We start from the raw sequence: 22,614 nt of genomic DNA, 5'->3' as shown, positions 1-22,614 counted from the left end.
TTTTTAGGCTTTATTTGAGTTTTCTTTCTCGTTTTTCCCAATGTTTTCATCATTTCATGCTACTGGAGATTGATGGCATAGGTCTAGCTTTCACGTTTCTAGTGTCTCTTTTTTGTCTATACCATTTTTGTCTTTTCGGTTTCTGGTTTGGAAAGTCAAAAAACTTTTCCTTCCCTCCTTTCATGAGCAATTCAGCTCTGACATGTTCTTTTTTCGACCCCGAATCATCTGAGGTAGCTAAATGTTCTTCTAACTAATATATTGCATCATAGTAGAGGTCTAAAAAGACTTGTTGAGCTTTCATCAAGTCCTTGATTCGTGAACTTTGTCTTCAATGTGGAGGGTTGAGATCATTTGTATGAGAATTATGTCATAGTCGTCCTCATTGCAAAATTGAATAGGCATAGACGTATTTACACATACATCCATTGTTGCTAAAATTTGACTCCACTCAAATGGCTCAAACAAATTCTCTGGAAAGGGTTCAGGTACATAGGCCTCATCTGTGCAATCCCTTTCTAAGATACATTCTTCTCTTTTTAAGCTCCCGTTTTCTGAAGCTCCACACATCCAAAAATAGGAGTGTCTTTGTTCAACCAAGATGAGATCTTAGTTTCAGCCGAAGAGAAAGAATCGAGCTCTTGTATGGGCGTTTTCATGACATCTCTATAAGTGTGATCTTTTAGATTAGCCCTTGTTATTGATCCCATTTTCTTCAAGTATAGATAATTGTTTCCCCAATCTTGGATGAGTTGTACTTGTCGCATGAAAGGTCTTCCCAATATGATTTCATAATTGAATTTCTTTTCAAAGTCTACTATGGCAAAAGTGTGTTGATATTCATCCCGCAGGAATTAACTATCACTTTTTCAAGCAGTCCTAAGGGTCTTTCGATGTGTTCATCAGCCAATTGCAACTTCAATTGCAACTCTTCTGTGATTCTTACTAATTTTTTATAAGCTTCAAGCTTAGCTGCTTCCATGTCTGGAGAAGGATAGTTTTTCCATTTGTTTTCCATGTTTTGGCCTGCTTTAACTCCTGCTTTGTAAGCTTCCAAGGCTGCATTAATAGACTCAAAAATTTTATCGACCAAAATTGATCCTGCAGATTTCATGATGGTTTCTTTGATTTCAATTCCACTTTCTTTGACCTTTTCTTGGAATATCTTTTTTGCTTTCTCCTATGTTGAGCTTAGTATAACCAGCAATTCCTCTCAGAAGATCTCTCACGGTGTTCTTCTCTTGGAATAGTTTCTGGTCCTTGGCCCAATATCCACTCCCTTATGGAGTACCCTTGGTATTTGGTTTGTTCCTTTAAGCCAGTTTGTTGAAAATAGTGACTCATGTAGCCTGGATTGGCCTTAGTGTCACTCGGTTTTCTACGTGATGAGGTGGTTTCTAGTTTCTTAACATTAATCTCAGAAGATCTCTCACGGTGTTCTTCTCTTGGAATGGTTTCTGGTCCTTGGCCCAATATCCACTCCCTTATGGAGTACCCTTGGTATTTGGTTTGTTCCACCTCTTAGGGAGTCATCATAGCAAAGTTATTGTTATAACAATCCCTACACAGGTCGGTTAGTAGATCTGCTGACCTCTTATCTTTGATCTTGAAGACATGATGATCTTCATGGGTATTAGTTTTCCTGATTTGGCATGCAAAGTCCATAGAAGATCTTTGACGTTTCTATCCTCCCAACAATAGACTCTGATCCTAGGATTATCCATACTAAGCCATTTCAAAGGCTTCAAATCAACTTGATCGTAGCCCTCGAATTCTAAAGTTGATGGTCCCTCTTTTGCTACCATATATGGAATTATGGTATTTACTTCTAGCCCCCATTTGTCTATCACGAGGTTTTTCAACTTGTAAATACTGAGTTTCGTTTCTATCCATGTACATTTTTTCTTGTTTGTTTGCCCTGATCTCCTCTCAAACTCAATACCATGGTCATCAATGCGAATAACATACTCTTCATTAGGATCTAGGTAAACCTAAGCTCCATGGTGATTAGTCTTATAAAAAGAGAGTATATGCTTATAGCGCACTGCCGTTCTGGTTTCTGTGTGAGTCGAGTAGGAAGACATTTCAAATGTTGAATTCGAAAAAGTGTCTGACACTTCTTTAAGGATAGTGTGCAAGGGATTGCCTTAATTAACACTTTCTTTGATGGATACTCTACTGGAGGTTTCTCAAAATATGCCTTGGTTTCCTGATATACAACCAAATCTAAGGTTCATAAAGACTTATGAAGCCCTGGATAGAGTACTTATCGTTGTATTGACTTGTTGTCAATTTCTTCCACTTGACTTGATTGAGACTTATGTCAAGCTGCCAATACCTTGTATGCAACGTCTCCTGTAACAACTTTAATCAAGTTAGCTATTCTTTCACAAAGACTGTAGATTTTTTGCTAACTATTGTGATTGGTATATGTGTATCCCTTCAATTTGAGCTAATTGAGTTAGCAGTTGAGTTGCAAAAATCAAAGGACTAATATACAACGTGAAAACTAAGTGAACATGTACCAATTTGGATCTGATTGAATCCAAACCCGGTGATCTTGTATTATGTTGATCTAACACTGTACAAGTTCAAAAGTCAAAAATGGTGTCTCTGTGTAGTAGTAGTAAACAATCGCGATTATTTATTTTTCTCAGTTTTTTACACTTTTTGGCTTGATTTGCCAAGTATACAACCTATTAAGGTCCTTGGACAAGTTTCACTAAGTTTGGACAAAATCTGTTCAAGTTTAGCAATTGTTTCGTGTCCACGGACCAAGTTTTCAAGAATCTGGCTTAAGTCTCACTTTTGTGATCCAAATTTCACCAAAATTGATTAGTATGGTCTACTTGATATGCTTGACCTTGTGGTAACTCAAATGTGCAAGATTTTAAATTTTTGTAGCAGATGTAAATAATCACGATTATTTACTCCAACTATTAATTTTTGTCCCAATCTTGACATAGATCTTTTAAGCATCTCAACTTACGATCCCTAGCCAAGTTTCATCAAGTTTGGACAATTTTTGTTCAAATGATCATCAGTTTTGTATCTACAGACTGACTTTGTAAATTTGGCCACAATTTTCAATCCAATGATCCAAATCTTACCAAATTTGGTTTGTGGGCTTATTACAACATGGTAAAGATAGTGGTATACTAACTTGGTCAAAAAAATAAAAAAATGGGGCAGATGTAAATAATCGCAATTATTTACAATTGGTAAATTTTTGCATCTTTTTTTATCAACTAAGCATGTACACATGTCTATCACATCAATATAAGCCTACAAATCAAGTTTCATTGAGTCTGAGTAAAATTTTCCCCAATTTGCACTCAAGTTCCCGAAAGTCAGTACAGACTTTAGTTTTTACCCAGTTTTTGGTCAATTTGGTGATCCAAATCTTAAGTGCCTTTACAAAAGTTGTTTGTACACATCCATAGAGTCTCTGGTACCAAGCTTGGTCAATTTTGAGCTGAAAGTAAATAATCACGATTATTTACTTTAGGCCTAAAATGAACACTTTTTTGCACTTTTTCATTGGACAGTCTTTTCATGAGCTATTTCTAAGCCTATGACTCAAGTCAAAACTTAATTTGGCCTAAAATGTCAAGAAAAAATAAATAATCTGAGTTTCTGCAAACTCTTGAATTTTTTCCCTCAATGTGTCCTTGAGCTTACCCACTGGTCCATACAACTTTTAAGCATACTCTCCAGTCGGATTGAGTGGTTGGCAGTCTTTTCATGCTATTTCTAGACATAGACCTAAAATTTTGCAACTTCACATACCAACTCACAATTGATTCTTTCACAGAGAGCAATATTCTGAGACCCACCTCAGATTCTACTTACCCTACTCCTAGGTTCTACTGCAATGGGGTTGTGGAAAGTGTCCACAAACACTCGTTTTCTTGTTTTTTATGGTTTTTTGAGCCTTGATCTTAAGACATGTCTCGTCCATCAATCATTCTCCAAATCCTACTCTAGTTCTATAATCCTACAATCCTAAAGGCACTCAACATGTATAATTACTTTCAAGCTACCTCTACACAGCAAAAGATGACAACCTTAAGTTATGCGGTTTTGAAAAGAAAGTTTCTACTCTAGGAGATCCTAGAGGAAGCTAAAAGATAACTTCATAAGACGCTCGTGTTTTTCCTTAGTTTAGGTCTCTTTGATCCTCAGCACGATGCCCAATGTGGGACGGGTGTCTAACCTCACTCCTATCTTATTGCAGACGTAGCCAGAACCACGATTAAATTGTCAATCCATGGGACGAAGCTGACTCGACTAGTGCATAGAGACTACAAGAGATTGTCAATCTCTTGGAAACAAACAAATCGCATCTAACTCAAGCTACACTCAAGTGACTGAAATCACCAAAAGCCAATCGCTCATCGGCAAACAAATCACATCCGTTGCAGCATCAAATGACATCCAAACGTAACGAAACTTCTAGGACATGTTTATAAGACCTAAGCACACATGCTTATGGTCTCAAGTCCCACTTTAGGTCAAGTGCAAAAATCACGATTATTAACAGCAGTGGATTTTTTACCTAGTCGTTTTTGACTCAGAATGCATCTAAATGCTTAGCAATGATGCCCCAATACCCCATCTATGCTTAGTTTTTTATTTTTTAGTGTAAATTCCTACTTATGATGAAATTAGGCCGCGGGTTCAGTGACACCAAAAGCTACGAAATATCGTGAAATGCTTACGTCAATGCGTAGAGCTCTTACCTGCGGTTGCAACACAACAGACGCGACTACAATGTGACAACCGGAGAAATACCGTGAAATGCTTACGTCAATGCGTAGAGCTCTTACCTGCGGTTGCAATGGAACAGACGCGACTGCAAGGTGACAAACCGGAGAGGGAGTAGGAAGTGCGAGAAGGAGAGAAGTGAGCATCGTTAGCTCACGCTATGTATTTCATTATCCAAAACTTGAAAAATGACTTACAAAAATTGGCTTTTATACCTTAGCCAAGGTTTTTGGTGGTTAAAACTAATAATCCGGGAGCTCTAACTAAAGATAGGTAAAGACAGGTTGATACAATCAGGGAGCTTGTAGCCCCGGCTCATCAATTACAAAGTTTATCCAAAAAATAGGAGTTACAATATTCTCGATTCATCAAAATAATAATTTTTTTTACAATGAGAGCTCCAAAAAATGGTATCTGAGTTAGCTTGTTGCTAATAGACTTTATGAAATGAAATTTCAAAAAATATAAAACTGATTTATTCTTGACTTGTTTTTAAGTGCAGGAACTGATAGATGAAATGACTGTAGCATTTTGGTCTGAATGATCTCGATAGACATGGTTGCAATAGGCGTTAGTCAATCAGGCATTTATGAGGTCCTAAGTGGATCTAGATGCGATTGCTAATTGCATTGCCGATAAATCATGTCTGAGATCCGAATTAATGTTGAATGTGACTTGTCATGAGATGTCTTGTGATGTCAAGGGATGTCCTGTAATGTCGTGTGATGTGACCATCGATTGGTACACGTGCTAGATGTGCGTTCCTAGTGCGTCAGTACAGTCAATGTCTGCTAAAATAGTTTATGGCCTCTGTTTGTTTTACAAGCGTAATCAAGGGCAATTACAATGCTTTCAAGAGGGGGGTATGTCACAAACTGGTGACATGGCTGCCTAGTTGGTGATTGGTGGCTGCCCGTACACACACACACACCCTTGGCAAGGACTCCCTGGCAGGTTGAAAAGGGTAACGTGGCTGCCCAGTACATTGAAATGTTGACGTGGCGAGGCTGCCCAAAAATTGCGAAGAATGTGCCACATGGCAGGCTGTACGCATCAGCTTTTGCATGAATGTCTTCTTTTTCCTGGCTACGCAAACTGAGAGCTGGAGAGAGAGAGAGAGAGAGAGAGAGAGAGAGAGAGAGAGAGAGAGAGAGAGAGAGAGAGAGAGAGAGAGAGAGAGAGAGAGATTTTATTTAAAAAGCTTTGATTTATTTTACAAGCAAGAGAGAGAGAAAGAGCCTTTGCTTTATCTTTTTATGAGGGCTTTTGATTTTCAGCTTTTGGGCTCTGCTTTTAGCATCCCTTGTAACCTTTAAATATGCAGGTAGGCCTCTCACAACTCAGAGCATCTGGACGTAGAGTCTGAGTGTGAGCGCCTGTCTAGACTTTTGTACTTGGAACAGAGATTAATACAAAAAGAAATACCGAAAGGGGAGTCAATCTTTGGGGCCAATATCTCTAGGCACAGAACTCCGCCGCTGAACTGTGAACTGTTTTGAAGTGTTTGTTTGTGATGTCGCGGTAGATTCTCGACTTGGAGTGTCCAAGTCTGTTACAATGTCCTACCTGTACACATGTGGGCCCCACCTAACCACCTAGCTCTGGAAAATGGGTAATCCTTTGTTCAATGCACCATGCATGTGTATGTTCATATGCGCAATCACTTCTTTTTTAAAACTCCTAACACCGTGTATGTGATCATGACTGTAACAGGGTGCATATGTATGGCACTTTGCCTGTGAATAAACATAAAAGCAAAATGTTTGAAAACATCAACAAATGAGCTCGTCCTTGATAGAGTAGCAAGTGCTATAGCGGAAGCGTATGCAATGATGGGTGTTGTACGTCCATCGTACTAGTATGTCATGCATACATATCAAAGAATGGAATGATAAGCCCTTGGCTTCAATGACATTCTCAACCATGTGAGCCGCTGGTATATGTGCCTTGCACAATTACATTGGCATGGAAACATCACAGTGCGCCATTGTGTAAACTGTGAGCTTATATCCACATAGTTCCAAAGATGTTTGCATTATCATTGATCTCAAGTCAATCGATAATACCTTGGCACATAAGAGAAGTCATGCTTCACATGAAGATAGGAAAAGCACTTTGCTTTGTACAGTGGCTTCTTATGGAGTCTGCCCAAGCACTTTGCTTTGTACAATAGAGAGATTTTTTCCATGATGAAAAGTAAAACATAGACAAAAACAAACATAACTTGAAATTGACTAATCTTGTTGCTCACTTGTGGCAAGGTTTCTAGTAATTTGCTTGAATCCAACTCATAGCCAGATATACTGCTTGAGTGAGCTAGCGTCTATGTCATATACACCCTCTTGTGATGGAAAGAACCTGCAGACATCTTGACAAGTTTCCTAAGTTCGGATGCTAATAGCATATTCCAAACTGTGGAAACCACTATCCCAAATGTCCCAAATGTCGAAAGGGAAGCCGTGCTTCACATAAGTACTCATGGAGTTTTGGTGCCCATAGCGAACATATACTCTTGCCAATTTACAATGGCATAGCAAAGAAAGTTGACTTGTATAGCCTTCACAGGTAATCGACCTTATCAAATTGTACCACGGATTGAAAAGAAAAAATCAAAATTTCTTGCAAAGTATGTACGTCGTACCTGCTTCCAGGCTTGATTACGGTTGTCATTGACCATATAGATTTTCTCGATTGATGTAACCTTTGTAGAACTTTGCCTAGGAGCCATATCCTAGCAAAAAACAAAACCAGAATGCAACATAGAGAAACCCCTATCGGCTTCTCAAGCCGATGAGTGAGTCGTACCCACTGGCCGTATTGTCATAAAAATCAAATGAAGAAAATATCCTTGACGTGACCCCGTAAATTTTTGTACAGTTCCAATGAGAGAGACCTTGCAAACCCGTCGGATCTGGGTTGGCTTGGGCGACAAGGGGTTGATCATGACCATTGCCGACTACATTGGGTTCTTTACAATCCACATGCCTTGCATGTACCCGCAGGCTATAAATGTTAGGCAACCTTACCTTTGCATCAAACTTTAACTTGTGAAGAGATCTCCATAGAATCTAGATGATCCATTCGAATGCCTTGCTCCATAGGATAAGGCTGACGAGATCCCAACCATTAATGTAATACCATGTGTCGTATCCTCAACCAAAGCCCTTGACTTTGGTTTGCAACCAAGCATCCCTTGCATGCATTATTGTGGCTGTCCTTACCGGGTTGGACATAGTTATACCAACACGCCTTCACTTCTGGTCCCGCTTGAGAACACCTCTATGTCAAATATCTGTCTCAACATGCAATTTGCATACCCACAAAATTTGTGTTAGCTATAGTTTTAAAACCGATGGTTGCCGAAAATCCAAAACATGGTACTTCGTTGCAATGTTACCATGGGTTGCCATCCTTAGGTGGGGGTACCCAAGACTAGGGCGTCCATGTCCAAAGGGAAAATTTTAAAATATATATATATATAAATAAAAATTTCGTTCTGTAGCGATGGCAGCAGCGAAGCTACGCGAGAGAGAAACCCGGATTCAGAGGTCCTTCTGCTACGAACTAGGGCTCGCCCCAGTGCCAAAAAGCATTGTGTGTTGTCTCGCGACCTTAAAGGGTCTGTGACCCCGTCTGTTTCTATGCAGGTCCTCCCATGACGTCTTACCGCTCAAGCGGTTGTTTCCATGGCCCTCAACCTCCTCAGTTTTGTGTTGGGCAACCTTCCCACGCAGTCCCTATGTCAAGGCCGCCTTTGCTCCTCGGATTCAAGCTTGGAAGCCTTGCTTCCCACAATCTGTTCTAGTCCTGCGTAGGGCACCTTTCCACGGCCTTCACAGCTCCTCCCTTGCAAGAGGGCTTGTCCACGACCCAAGAGAGAGAGCAAGATGAGAGAGAGAGAGAGAGAGAGAGAGAGAGAGAGAGAGAGAGAGAGAGAGAGAGAGAGAGAGAGAGAGAGAGAGAGAGAGAGAGAGAGAGAGAGAGAGAGAGAGAGAGACCATGCATGCTTCATGCAAACGATCTCCTTCCCCCTCCTCCATGGCTCCTCCTCCCCCTGAGCTCTGATACCAGTGAAAGGCAGAGGTGACTGGAACATGCTAATCTCCACCCATCCATGCTCTATATATGCCCTTGGCATGCTAAACATAGAGACCCCCTTGACTGCATGTCCGTCCTGGCCCTTGTCATGACAAGTTGACCTAGAGAACCAATAAGAATTTATCTTCATTTAACACTAGGTTGGTAACCTAACAGGACATAAAAGTGTCCTTTCAGGGTTTTGAAAAAACCTCCAAAACCATAGTAGATCCACTCATTTTGTAAAATCCTTTCATGAGGTTATAGTTCAAGGCCTACTACACATGGAAAAAATAAGAAACTTGTAAAATTTCTCATCTTTTGGTCACACCAAGCCTCTAAAGTCGATGGACCAGTACATTTTCATCAAAACAGTCATTTCTTATGTTTTGTTGCATAAAAATAAGATTAGGGATTTTTGTAGGGCTTGAGATAAATTCCCTAGTTAACTTCAATGGGTTGGTGATCAGAACATATGATTGCTTCTCACTCACTATTTTTTGTTTTGCCAAAAGAAATAGGTACAAAAAAGTTGAATTTTTACCATTCTGCAAACCTATCATCAAAGTTTCTATAGCCACGCTCAATACAAATAATATATGCATGTTTTCTTAGTTCCCTATTGTCCTTTAGGTTCATAAGGAGCCATGGAGCATGTCAAAAGAATAATACATCTCTTACCAAGAGGAATCTTGGGGACAAAGATGAAGTGCTAAATACAGCAAACATGAAAAAACTGGGTTCAACATTATGAGTTGTAGAATCCCATAGAAACTATTCAATATCTAGCCAAATTTGATCCTTATGACTAGATATGGTTACTACCTACAAAATGCATGTAGTTGTCACAAGAAACTAACAATATTGTAAAAGCTATACTTGATATACTAGAATGTTTCGTTTTCTTCTATAATGGAAAAAATCAACCATCGTTGTCTACTATGCAAAATAGGGTATTAGGTGCCCCAAAACTCAAGGAATATTAGCTTTATGTTACAATATGCGACATAGAAAATCAAAACTGCATTTGAATATCATGAAAGCCACCAAAAAAATCATAGAAGAGCTTAAATTGGCTAAAAAACAGGATTTTACAATTTTTGTAATTTGGTCATAACTTACAACTTTAACATTTATTTCTCCCTAGAAGCATCAGGACATGTTGAGGACTACTAAAGATAGTTCTCTAGCATTATAGACGTCACAAACATGAATTCTAGAGTGGTATAGTTGCAAAAAGTTGAAAAAAGCCAAAAACAGGACCCGTTTTTTCACACAGTTTAGGTTGTGAAATGTTGTGCACGGACAAGGTTAAAGATGGAATTGATATTCCAAAAAAATGTCGAGTTTTTTTCAGCTCATGAAACAACTTTCTAGACAGATAGCACCTCAAAATCCATTTTGAAACTCTTGACATAATTCAAGGAAAATGGTCACTTAACAGGACATAAAAGTGTCCCATTACCAACCTAGTGTTAAATGATAATCTAAGTTTTCTCTTAAAAGGGGAAAGAAGGACACTTGTCACAATGCTACACCCTTGCTTGAAATGAATTCAGTCTCACATTAGCTAGGTCCTGGCATGGACCAATAAGGTGCAAGCTAGAGCTAGGAGAGAGAGGAGCCCAAGCAAGAGAAAGCTCTCATTTTTTACACACACACACACACACACTTTCTCATGTGTTGAGAAATAAATCTGTCTCCTTCTACAAGCTTGAGAAGTAGAGAGCCTACACCAACACCTCGTGGCTATGGAATGCAAATCCCAGCAAGAGTTAAGCTTCAATGGCATGCTCATCTTCTCTACCGTCTTCATTACTATGCTAAGCTAAGCTCTAAGAGTAATCTATGGTAAGGAGAATACTTCTTTCTCGTATGTTACATCTTCTTTCTCTTCACTTTCCTCACTCCCTGCCAGCTCTTTTCACCTTTGAAGGTGTTTGATGTCTTAGGATTGATGTTGGGGACAATTTTATGCTGCTGCAAGTAAGTTCAACTGTTGTTTTGGGCATAAGTTTAGTGTATGAAGCTTTCCATCTTCATGGCATCAATAAGGTCTCAAGGAACACAAAGAATGTATTGGGCATAAGTTTAGTGTATGAAGCTTTCCATCTTCATGGCATCAATAAGGTCTCAAGGAACACAAAGAATGTATTGTACCACTCTCTTTTTATGGAGAACATACAATACAAAAGCCTTTTGGAGGGGGGACCGCCGGATCCAAGTGAATCCGGTCCTCTCTAATTCTATCTCTTTTACAAGTATTGTTCATGCCAAGCTAACTAGGTGTCATGTTTATATTGCTCTCTTTAATCAAGTACTTTCTCTCTATGTTTATTAGGAATTCTCTTAATGAAATGCTCACTACTATCATTTTATTTCCGCTACAGTCAATGTTATTAGCCTAATTCCGTTACAAAAGACGCTTTCGATGCAACCACAATGGAATCAAGTTGGCTCAAAGGCCCACGACCAAGACACAACAGATCGGCATGCTGCTTTCTTGACATGCGTAGCAAGCGCTGCCTACACCCATCAATTCAAGAACAAAACCTACCAAACATTGCTAAGCAGAAAAAGAACCTGCAAGACTATAGCAAGCGTTCACCATAGCACATTTCAGCTCACAAACCCTTTTAAAACATACTAAAGCTAGTCCCCATGAGACAAAAACAACCAAACAACCAGTAAGCGAAACAACACTCGTCAGCGGGCAGGCTGGACTATCTTAGGAAAAACAGGGAATGATATTGCCACAACATTCTCGAGCACATCACATGTAGGCAAAAAAGGACTAGCAACTACAACAAAAGCTTAACATCAGCACAGCCCAAACGAGGGCCCAATTGACAGCTTAGTCGGTCTTTTGATTAGACAAGCAACAAATCGATTATCACCATACATAAGAGCATGACAAGAAACTATCAAGAAATTCAGTACAACAAACCTCCAGAGAAGTCCATGCTCTCACCATCGCTACATGAGCCACTTCTTGCACTACCCTCACCATTAGCAATGCCACCACATGATGCCATGACAATAGAGGAGCTCCAAGCAATTGCTGATGTAGGCACTTGAAGGGGCAACACACAAGCTAAGACACCAATTCACGCTAGAACCTCACAAAGTTTCGAATCTTACACAAGCCACAACATTCAAGAAAATAATTCACATGCTCGCAATGCTAACTAGAGTCACTTTAAATCTAAGCATTTACAACATGCATCAATCAACAAGCCTTCTCAAGACAAACTGAACACTAAAGAAATGATCTTCCACTAGAGAACGATACCTCAAAGCTTAGATCTTAAAAAAAGATTGAGGCTAGTCGGCACATTTAGCATAGCAGCACACCGAATGTTTGATTCACCATCCTTAGCAGCAAAAATCACACCCAACTGAGACAAAAGCTTACACAACACAACTTTATATGGGGAGATGTTGAAGCTACAAAATGCACTTTAAAAATTACAATATAGCTCGTCCTTGCCTTGCATATAAGGTACAAGAAGCACGCGAAGTGCTCTGTAGGAGAGCTTAGAGAGAAGCCTCAAGAAAACATCGCGCAGGAATGAGCCACGGAGGAGAGACCACCCGCAATATTGATGACTTTGCAAGACTGAGTGGGTAGAACCCTCTGCTACGCAACACATACTCCACTTGCAAAGGAGGATTATTGAACTTGCCTTTACATATTGGGGTACCATCCAAACACGTGGCTCTCAGGCACAAACAGTAAACACATCTTCGACGTTTAGCAAGGACGCACGATAAACTAGACCTCACCACACATGCATAAAGCCCGAGGCCGCCATTGAATGCAACTGCTCACAACAGATTGTGATTGAGACGATCTTGAAGAGGATTCAGCCGACGCCTGCCATAAGCCTTAGACATAGCCGTCATAGGATTGCAGCCACACGAACACGACTTGCGTGAACAAGCTCCTCTGTTAGGAGTAAGGCGAAAAGAAGACTTTACTAACCCTAGACACGTGGCGACCATCCCACGAAAAGATCCGCAGGCCAAAAACGCCACCCTAAGCTTAAAGAGGAATCCACACCTCGCATCTTATAGTTGGGCATTTGTACATGCCAATGAGCGAACATGCTTTTATGGCTGAAGTAGCATGAGAACCCCTGCCGAGTTCGGGTTTCGAACCCAAGTACGTTGACAAGGCAAATTAGGCAATGAGCACGTCCTGTACGTCCTACCACCTTAATGCAATTGCTGCTTTTGCAGATGCAACCATAATGCGCTTGCAGGCGATTCTCATCACACTTTTACCCGCTGCAATTCATCGATGTTCTTCTAAGTTCTGCCATTCTTTCCTGCGCTGGCCTCTATGTCGGGCTTCTCTTGCAGTTATGGCATCCCCATTTTCGTCCAGGTACTCGCGGGTGTACAGGCGTGCGTGCGTGCGTGCGAGAGAGAGAGAGAGAGAGAGAGAGAGAGAGAGAGAGAGCCCAAGTCTTTTTTCTGTTGGCGCGACGTCCTCGTGCACCGTATCTTTCTGTACATGGGCTTTGAAATTTCACCTAATCTGGGTTTTGCATCAATAACACGCCCTTCAAGCAGTTTCAACATTTGAGTGCATTTTGCCGATATGAGCAGATTCTAATCCTCAATTTGATTTTTGCATTTAAAAAATTGAAGAATTGCATGGGATTGTTTCCAGGTTAAATTGTGTTCTCTGCTAATTATTGGTCGCGACCTCCACCATACATGAACCATTGCTTTTGCATTTGGAGCTGCATGGTATTTTGCTCCCATGGAAGAAGAGCATGACATTCATGGGGAGCCGCTGAAGTTAAATGTCTATGACCTCACTCATATGAATGGATACATGTATTGGTTTGGCCTTGGGGTGTACCATTCCGCCATTGAAGGTGAGCTGGCTTTAAACTTATTTTCATTAAAAGTGAGTGGTGTTAATGTCTAAATTGCAATGGAAAGGTCCACTTTTGCTTTGGGTTTTCTGATTAATTTTTAATGGATGTGGTCGATTTGCACCTGCATTGCGTGGTTAACTTTTTTGGACAAGCTACTTTGGAAAGGATCACCTGCGTAGCATATAGACGATGATAAATTTTGGAAGGTTGGAGTGCAAGATCTGGTGAGATGACACTGAGAGGATTCTTATCTCTCTATTCTGTTTGGTGCTAAGCCTAGGCATGTAGCTTTCTTGTTATGAGTGAACATACTGTTGAAGTGTAATGAAAATGTCATATATAAGGCTGCATTATCCTGGTTTTAACATGTCTACTTATCTGCCTTCATTGGACCCAGCTCCAATCACACCTACCAATCATCATCCTCCCCATATCTTCTATAGTTTATGGAGTGAAATTAAGTTTTTAGGTGTCCTTATTTCTCTCTTGGTATTCTAATCTTGTCTCTCATGTATCTCATTAGTCATTAGCAATCAGATTTCCACATGGTATCAAAGCTCCACCAATCCTATTAACACGCCATTCCACAAGGAATCTGGAACCTTGAAATGGCATACTCAGCTTGCTCATCTATCTCTTAAGGGCTTGTCACATTTTTTATAGGCTTAATTGTATTAATACAATCTCATATTGCTGCTTCCTTGTGCGCCAAACCCCCCCCCCCCCCCCCCCCCCCCCCCCCCCCCCCCCCCCCCCCCCCCCCCCCCCCCTCCCTTCGCTTCCCCACCCCTCGTTCACGGCACCACTCTTGCACACTTTCTCTTCTTGGAGATCGGGTGTCACGGGCTTGGGCACCGGAAGCCGAGAATCCACACGACACATGGAGAGAATTACTTAAAATACTTCACAACCTTAAAATCACAGTTCAATTTGGTCGACACGGCCCGACGTAGTTCTGTGCCCAGAGAGATTGGCCCCAAAGACTAGTGCCCCTTTCGATATCTCTTTTATTATAATCTTTGAGCAACGTACAACTCCGGAAGAGTCCTCTGCTCTCAGACTTTACGTCCATATGCCTTGAAGAGTGAGGCCCCTAGGGTCCTTTTATTCTTACAAGGGATGCCAAAAGCAGAGCCCCAAAGTAGTTAAACTCAAAAGGAAACTATCCCAAAAGCAACTGGTCTTCAAAAACTGCCAAAAAGCAGCCAGCGTGATTTCCGGAATTCCGTATAGTTGGCCACGTCAGCATCTCAACGCAAAAAGCGGAAATCCGTATTGCTGGTCCACGTTGCATGTTAGCGCAAATTTCGGACGTCCGTATAGTTGCCACATCATCTGTTGCCACATCATCTGTCCGTATTGTCTGTCCACGATAGTAAGTGGTCATGCCACATCACCATTTTGTGACATACCCCCTCTTGAAAGAATTGTAATCACCCTCGGTTACGCCTGCAAAATCCAACATAAACCATGAACCAGTTCAGTAGACACTGACTCTAAGTACCGATGCACTAGACGACACAAAGCCAGCACTTGTACAAAGACGACAGTCACGTCACATGACATTACATGACAGATCAAATTAACCAAGAGAAAAATTCATTTCAAATCTCAGACCATGACTGCGAGCAACGTATTTAGTAATCGCATCTAGATCCATCCCGGACCTCACTGATGTCGAATTAACTAATCCTTATTGCGATCATGTCTATAGAGATTTTCAAGACTGAAATGCTGTAGCCGATTCGTCAACCATTCCACTCAAACACTGTTGTGTGCGAGTAATCATTTCTGGGGATCCCATTTCGAAGTACTTTTTTCATAAAGTCATCCAGCTGACCACATCAGATCCCTGAAGTCCAAAGAGAAATCAATGACTTTACATCCCAAGTCGAGAATCCGACACGACACACGAGTAAAACACTTAAAATACTTCACAACTCCAAAAGCAGGTAAACTCAAAAGCATTAATCCCAAAAGCAACTGGCTCAAAATTTGTCAGTAAAATCAGCCAGCCCAAAAAGCGGAATCCCGTACAGCAGGCCATGTTAGCATGTTAGCGCAAAAAGTGGAAAATCCATACGCTGTGCCACTCCAGCTTGTCAGCGTGTTTTTCAGGATCCGTGCGACGTGCCACATGAGCGTCCGTATAATCTGCTGTCAGCCTACCATATCAACAGATTGCCACATCACCTGCTTGCTTGTCAACATTTTGTGACAAATATATATATATATATATATAGCACGTGCACATCTAACCCTATGTGTACGTGGACAAGCTACTTCATGACTGGGTTCAGTTCAGTTAGCTTAGGAAGTGTTCTGGTACTTTTGTGAGCCTGTTCACAGACCATGCATGTTCAGGCGCTTAGAGTAGTTGCACATCCTCTGGTTGCACACAGCATGATCATCAGTATTTCAGTCGGTAGCCATCATGAGCATTTTAGAGTGCACAGGACCTATTTTCCCTATTTTAGCCATTTTTCACTTATTATTATTAAGTAACTTTTGTTGGGAAACTGGGTAGGGCAATTTTGACAAGCATGTATATAAGAAACCCTAGCGCTAGCATTCTCTGGCAGAAGAGGTAGCAGGGACCAGACATCTGACAATGCACCTTCTCAGCAAGACCCCCCAGCAAGCAAACCTAGCGTTTTCAGCCAAGAACAAGCCTAGCGTTTTCTTCAAGTGCAGATTCAGCCCAGCGTTTTGCATTTGCAGCAGCTTGGCGACAGCAGACACAGCAACCAGCAGATAGACCAGCGTTTCCAGTTTTCAGCATAGAGACACCGCACCACAAGCCCCAAACCTTGCAGATCCCACCTTCCCGCAGCAGATCCTCGCTGCACGGTTAGATCCACCGAAGTTTGCAGATTTAGCTCAGAAAATGCAGATTTCAGCATCTGCATTTTCAGTGTGTCGTCATCACATCGTCGTCGTCACCGACATAGAGTCAGAATTCAGCAAATAAAGATTTGCAGATTTCAGCCATTAGCGTTTTAAGATTTCAGCCCTTCTCATCTCGTCCTCACCGTCGTCGACATCGTCGGCAAGTCTGCATTGTAGAGATTTGTGCAATCAATAGTAGACCGCTCTCGCCATAGAGAGTGGTGTCTTCGGAGGAGGGTTTGACAACATTCTAGTGTCGTATTCTTCTCTCCCTATCTCTCAGTCTCAGCACCTTCATTCATAGTGTTTATCCACTTTGTTTGTGATCACTTGCACTCTCTCACTAAAGGAACGGAAGGCTCTTCCTTCCGTAAGTAAAAGGAACCTTGAGCACAGTTCGGAGCACTCATCTTGAGCAAAGTTCAACATTCACATCCGCTGCACCTTACATTGGTATCAGAGCTTTGGCAGTGTTCTGTATAACTCAAGGAAAGAACCACAATATTTTTTTTGCTTGTTGCGGTCGCACGTAACCCAAGTCCTCTTGGGTGTGTCGTTTCCTAATCGTGTTTTTGAGAAGTGACAAGAAACCCAACAAAAGGGCTTGTCCAGCCTCCCCTTGTGCCTCTTTTCTCTTATTGAGAGCGGACCGTGCACTTAGCGGCCGGCCAATCGACATGAGGTGGGAAAAAGCAACCTTGGTGTGAGGGCAAGGCCCCCAAGGGGTGCGCCCCCGCGGGAAAGAGAAGAGCTCGTGTAAGAGAAGATTCTTCCCTAACACAGATTGCAAGCTAAAGACGACCCTCAAGAACCTCAAGAACCTTGAGAACTCAAGACCCTCAAGAACCCAAGAACAACAAGAACCCAAGTTCTTCGTGAAGCAGAATGGATACTTCGCATGGAGGTGATGAGCCTGGAAGTGGCGAAGAAGGAGTTTTCCCACCAGGAGGTTTTTCCGACTCTCCCCCTTCCCCATCTACGCCAAGGATTGCACCAAATCCTATGGAGGCTTTGGTCAAGACGATGATGGACATGCTGATACGACAAAATAGACAACAAGAAGTGTGGCACGAAGAAAGAATGGCAGCCATAGAGCGTGAGCGCAAGCAAGTGCGCTTGGCGACCGCAGAAAGAAACATAGAATTGGATCGTGAGCACAAAGAAAGAATAGCCGAATTGGATCGCGAGCGCAAAGAAAGACGGTTAGAGTGTGAAGCGCAGAGAGACCAACGCATGCAAGAGTTGGTCCTACTATTTTCTAATGTGCAGGCACAGATTGAAGAGAATCAAGAGAAGGAAACTCTCTTAGTCTCTTCTTTTCCAAAGCACGACACACATGAATTGCATGATCAAGATGTGATTACTCATGAGCATGATGATTTGCATGATGATTTGCATGATAAAGATGTGATTGTTCACAAGGATGATGGTTTAGTTGATGCTTTTTATAGTGAAGCTAACCTCATTGCAGATTCCATCAATCACGAAGAACCGATCTTGGCTCTCGAGTCGAGGTCCAAAGAACCTCCACAAGAAGTATTCTGTGTTCGAATGATTAGTCAACACGCATTGTTCGAGTGTTTCATTCGTTATGCTTTCCTGTATTTTAGTCACTGTCCTTATGTGATCCCTTTTCATAGGCATGACATAATGTACGTTGAACACAATTCACTCATAAATGAGCACGGATATATGCGGATTACTCATGAAAAGATGAAATGTTTGCATTCAAGGAATTCACATTCCATGTCTCTTCCTTGGCATGACACAGTCTGCGAAAGAGCACAAGAAGGATTGAGCATCAAGCATCAGCATTTCCATTGTGATTTGCCACGGTTGATAGATTTATATTAGAAAGACAAGTTTCGACCCCATTTTTTTTGCATGTGTTTGATGAACGGTTTGGCACTCCGTCTATATGTTCATCTACATTGCATGCATAGTCTTTAAAGAAGACTAGAATTTTTCCAGTCACTTTACATGGAATGGGTATGTTCATGTTTTTGCGTTGGAAGTGGTTTCAGGAATTTTCATCCTCGGAGATTCTTGAAGAAGACGCATGACTATAGACGAAGTTGAAGCATTGAAGGAGCCACACATGATTTTGTCGCTTTCGGCGCGACCCAAAGAAGAAAGCGTTGCAGACCTTTATGAAGTTCAAGTATCGCATGACCCACGCTTCAGAGTGGGCCGGTGAAGAGTCCTTTCCAAGATTCCAAATGCTGTTGGCGATCTCCCTCGACGCCATACAGTTCGGTACCTCACTTTGAAAAGAAGGGGACTCACGTGCACAACTAACCCTTGTGTACGTGGACAAGCTACTTCATGACAGGGTTCAATTCAGTTAGCTTAGGAAGTGTTCTGGCACTTTTGTGAGTCTGTTCACAGACCGTGTATGTCCAGGCACTTAGAGTAGTCGCACATCCTCTGGTTGCACACAACAGGATCATAAGTATTTCAGTCAGTAGCCATCATGAGCATTTTAGAGTGCACAGGACCTATTTTCCCTATTTTAGCCATTTTTCACTTATTATTATTAAGTGACCTTGTTGGGAAACTGGGTAGGGCAATTTTGATGCATGTATATAAGAAACCCTAGCGCTAGTATTCTCTGGTAGAAGAGGTAGAAGGGACCATACATCCGACAGTGCACCTTCTTAGCAAGACCCCCCGGCAAGCAAACCTAGCGTTTTCAGCCAAACACAAGCCTAGCGTTTTCTTGAAGTGCAGATTCAGCCCAGCATTTTGCATTTGCAGCAGCCTGGCAACAGCAGATCCCCCAACGTTTTTGCATCAAGCACAGATGTAGCCCTAGCAATTTTGGAGCAGCACGCAACCTACCGTTTTGCAATTTCTCCGCGACAAGACCAACAGATAGACGAGCGTTTTCAGTTTTCAGCATAAAGACACCGCACCGCAAGCCCCAAACCTCGTAGATTTCACCTTCGTGCAGCAGATCCTCGCCACACGGTCAGATCCACCGAAGTTTGCAGATTTAGCCACGGAAAACGTAGATTTCAGTATCTCTAAGTTTTCATCGTGCCGTCGTCACATCGTCGTCATCGCCGTCGTCACCGACATAGAGTCAGAATTCAGCAGATAAAGATTTGCAGATTTCTGCCATTAGCGTTTTCAGATTTCAGCCCGTCTCGTCGTCGTCGACATCGTCGACAAGTCCATTGCATTGTAGAGATTTGTGCAATCAATAGTAGACCGCTCTCGCCATAGAGAGTGGGCCTTCGGAGGAGGGTTCGACAACATTCTGGTGTCGTATTCTTCTCTCTCTATCTCTCAGTCTCAACACCTTCATTCACAGTGTTTATCCTCTTTGTTTGTGATCACTTGCACTCTCTCACTAAAGGAACGGAAGGCTCTCCCTTCCGTAAGTAAAAGAACCTTGAGCACAGTTCGGAGCACTCATCTTGAGCAAAGTTCAACATTCACATCCGCTGGACCTTACTATATATATATATATATATATATATATATATATACACACACACACATACACACACACCCATAATGCATTATCAAATATTACAATAATTCATATAATAGCAAGCGCAAACATAAGGAATTTTTTATATAAGGTACAAATATTATAAACATAAAAAAGGGATCCTAGTGGGATTTCAAGTATCTCCGGTCACAAATGATACTTCCTTTTTTATTGAGTGTGCATCCCTTCGGGAGAGTAAAATCTCAAGCGAGGGGACAAGTGCATGCGCACCCTCCCGATGTCACAAAATGGTAACATGGCTTGACCACCTGCTGCTGTGGACAGACAATACGAACAGATGATGTGGTAGCTGTACGGACGCCCGAAATTCGCTGACATGCCATGTGGACCAACAGTACGGATTTTCGCTTTCCGCGCTGGCATGCTGACGTGGCCAACTGAATGGAATTTCGAAAATCAGTTTTTGAGGACCAGTTGCTTTTGGGACATTTTGCTTTTGAGGATTTGCTCTTTTTTTTTAATATAGAAAAAGATCCTTCTACTAGTTAATGAAACTGCCCATAGGGCTACAACCACCTCTACTAGAGAGGGCTACAACAATCATAAGGGGGAGACTCTCCCAATGAAAAAACAACATATGTACAATGAGGCTAAATCAAGAGATGGGAGGAGGGAAAAGCCACACTGGTGGACGGTAGTGCCATCTCAGCACACCCTGGACCATGGTGAAGAAAGGCCTAGGGTGCCAGAGTCGAAGGAAAGCCTCTCTACGCTCCCGCATGTGATCGGAGCTGCCTTGGAGTCTCTTGAACTCTCCTTTGAGAGTATGGATCAGCTCTAGCCAAAGGTCTTGAACAGTCTCTGTTGGTGGTACAAGGCGAGCCTCAAAGATGCGGAAGCAGCGGGCTCGCTAGATGAACCAAAGTGTCAGGCCGCAAATGAGCTCCCAACACTCCTCTCTCTCACTACACCACCCCTGTGGAGTAAGCTCTGTAGCAGGTTGGAGTGTAGGTCGACCCCCTTGCATCACTATCATCCTGCTGGTGGAGGATAGCTCAAACTGAAGTGCCGGGCCCGTGAGAGTGGACTAAGCAGCTGCCCCCCAAGTGTGCTGCCGTACCGTGGAAAGAGCTGGCATCAGCCGAAGGACACGAAGCAAACTTGCTGTGCCAAAGGACAATCCCAAAGACAATGGTGCTAAAGACCACTATGTACAAGCCAACTCCCAACTACTGTAGCTCGATGTGCAACCAGCCACTGGAACAAAGTGACTCGCCGCGGCTGTCTGGAGTCCCAGAACCTTGCCCAAAAAGCTTACAAGAACTCAACTGTGAGACCCTCCTCCTGCCAATGAGGTGCAATAGCAAAACGAGCCTCTCTTGGTGTTGCCAATATGTGACGTCCCAGTCGAACAGTGTACTGAAAGAAAGGGACACTTGGATGGTCGGCTGTCACAAAACGGGAGCGTACACGAGCACTTAAAAATCTGAAAATTAAATAACTTTGCAAATGTGAGAGAAAGAAGAAGGTCGACACAGTATTGGGGACCAGAAGATGGGCTGGTCCCCCCCGTCAGGAGTATTCTTTATTCAGGGAGAGTCGTATACAAGCACAAGAACCCGAGGAAACCCCTCCGTTCTGTAATCTTAGACCCGAGGGTCGTTCTTTCCCGTAAAGGACTTAGGCACGAGGCGGTACTTTCCCGTAAGGGACTTAGGCGCGAAGCCGTACTACCCGTGAGGGACTTCCCGTAAGAGGGAGATTCCTGCAAAACAAGCCACACAAAGCAACAACTCGCAATGCGTATCGACAAATTATACCTGTCACTCCTTGCTCGGAAAAGCGACCTCCGTACTCCGTCGTCACTGAACACTTGCTGAATTTCCTCCGCAATGACTGCTCCAAATTCTCAGCGCTAACTCCTCTTGCTGCTCCTGGCGTGTAGAAACTGGAACGCTATCTGCCCTTTTATAGGCCCTTGCACCCAGTGGGAATAGGAGCCGAAAAGCAAAAGCCTGGCACCCCTAGAGAGAGGAGAGAGAGAGATTGCTGAATTCAGCCATCCGTACAGCCTTGCGTAGGCTTTTTTTGTAGAGTTTTTTTTAAGGTAGGATTTTTGAAGAGCATTGCTTTATTTTATTATAAGAGGGCTGGTCACTTAAAAGTGACCGGCCACTTTATAAAATAAAGTGTGAACTTGTTTAAACTTTCAAAACTCACTCAGTTAGTGAAAACAATGCTACACTCGCACGGTAAGTGCTATGCTCCATTTTTCTGGGCGTCCCAGTTGAGTGCAAATCCTCAGCAATGATTGCTGACTCCATCATCCTCTGAAGAGTGTCATGCAGATACACTTTCATACTCTTTCGAAGCTGCGGTTGGAGACCCGCTTCGAACTTTCGTTTCTTTTCCTCGTCGGCAATCTTCATGAAGGGAGTGACCTTCAGAAGAACCGACCAATACTTGGCCACATAGGTCGCTACTCTCTCATGTTCCTTCTGGGTGAGCCAGTCCCATTCTTTCCGTATG

General features: G+C 42.4%; 1 protein-coding gene across 1 annotated transcript in view; it reads left to right on the top strand.

Annotated features, from left to right (window-relative positions):
- Positions 1-12,921: 12,921 nt before the first annotated feature.
- Positions 12,922-22,614, top strand: part of LOC147440901 (deSI-like protein At4g17486) — a 51,356-nt gene continuing 41,663 nt past the window's right edge. Inside the window, exons 1-3 of the mRNA XM_086482707.1 lie at positions 12,922-13,009; positions 13,087-13,234; positions 13,523-13,733. Coding sequence (XP_086338833.1) covers positions 13,616-13,733 — 118 coding nt within the window. The 5' untranslated portion in view covers positions 12,922-13,009; positions 13,087-13,234; positions 13,523-13,615. The remainder of the gene's footprint in view (positions 13,010-13,086; positions 13,235-13,522; positions 13,734-22,614) is intronic.

This window comes from Adiantum capillus-veneris, chromosome 15 (genome assembly GCF_014529385.1).
Source record: "Adiantum capillus-veneris isolate H3 chromosome 15, ASM1452938v2, whole genome shotgun sequence".
NCBI lineage: Eukaryota > Viridiplantae > Streptophyta > Polypodiopsida > Polypodiales > Pteridaceae > Adiantum > Adiantum capillus-veneris.
This window is presented reverse-complemented; position numbering and strand designations above follow the sequence as displayed.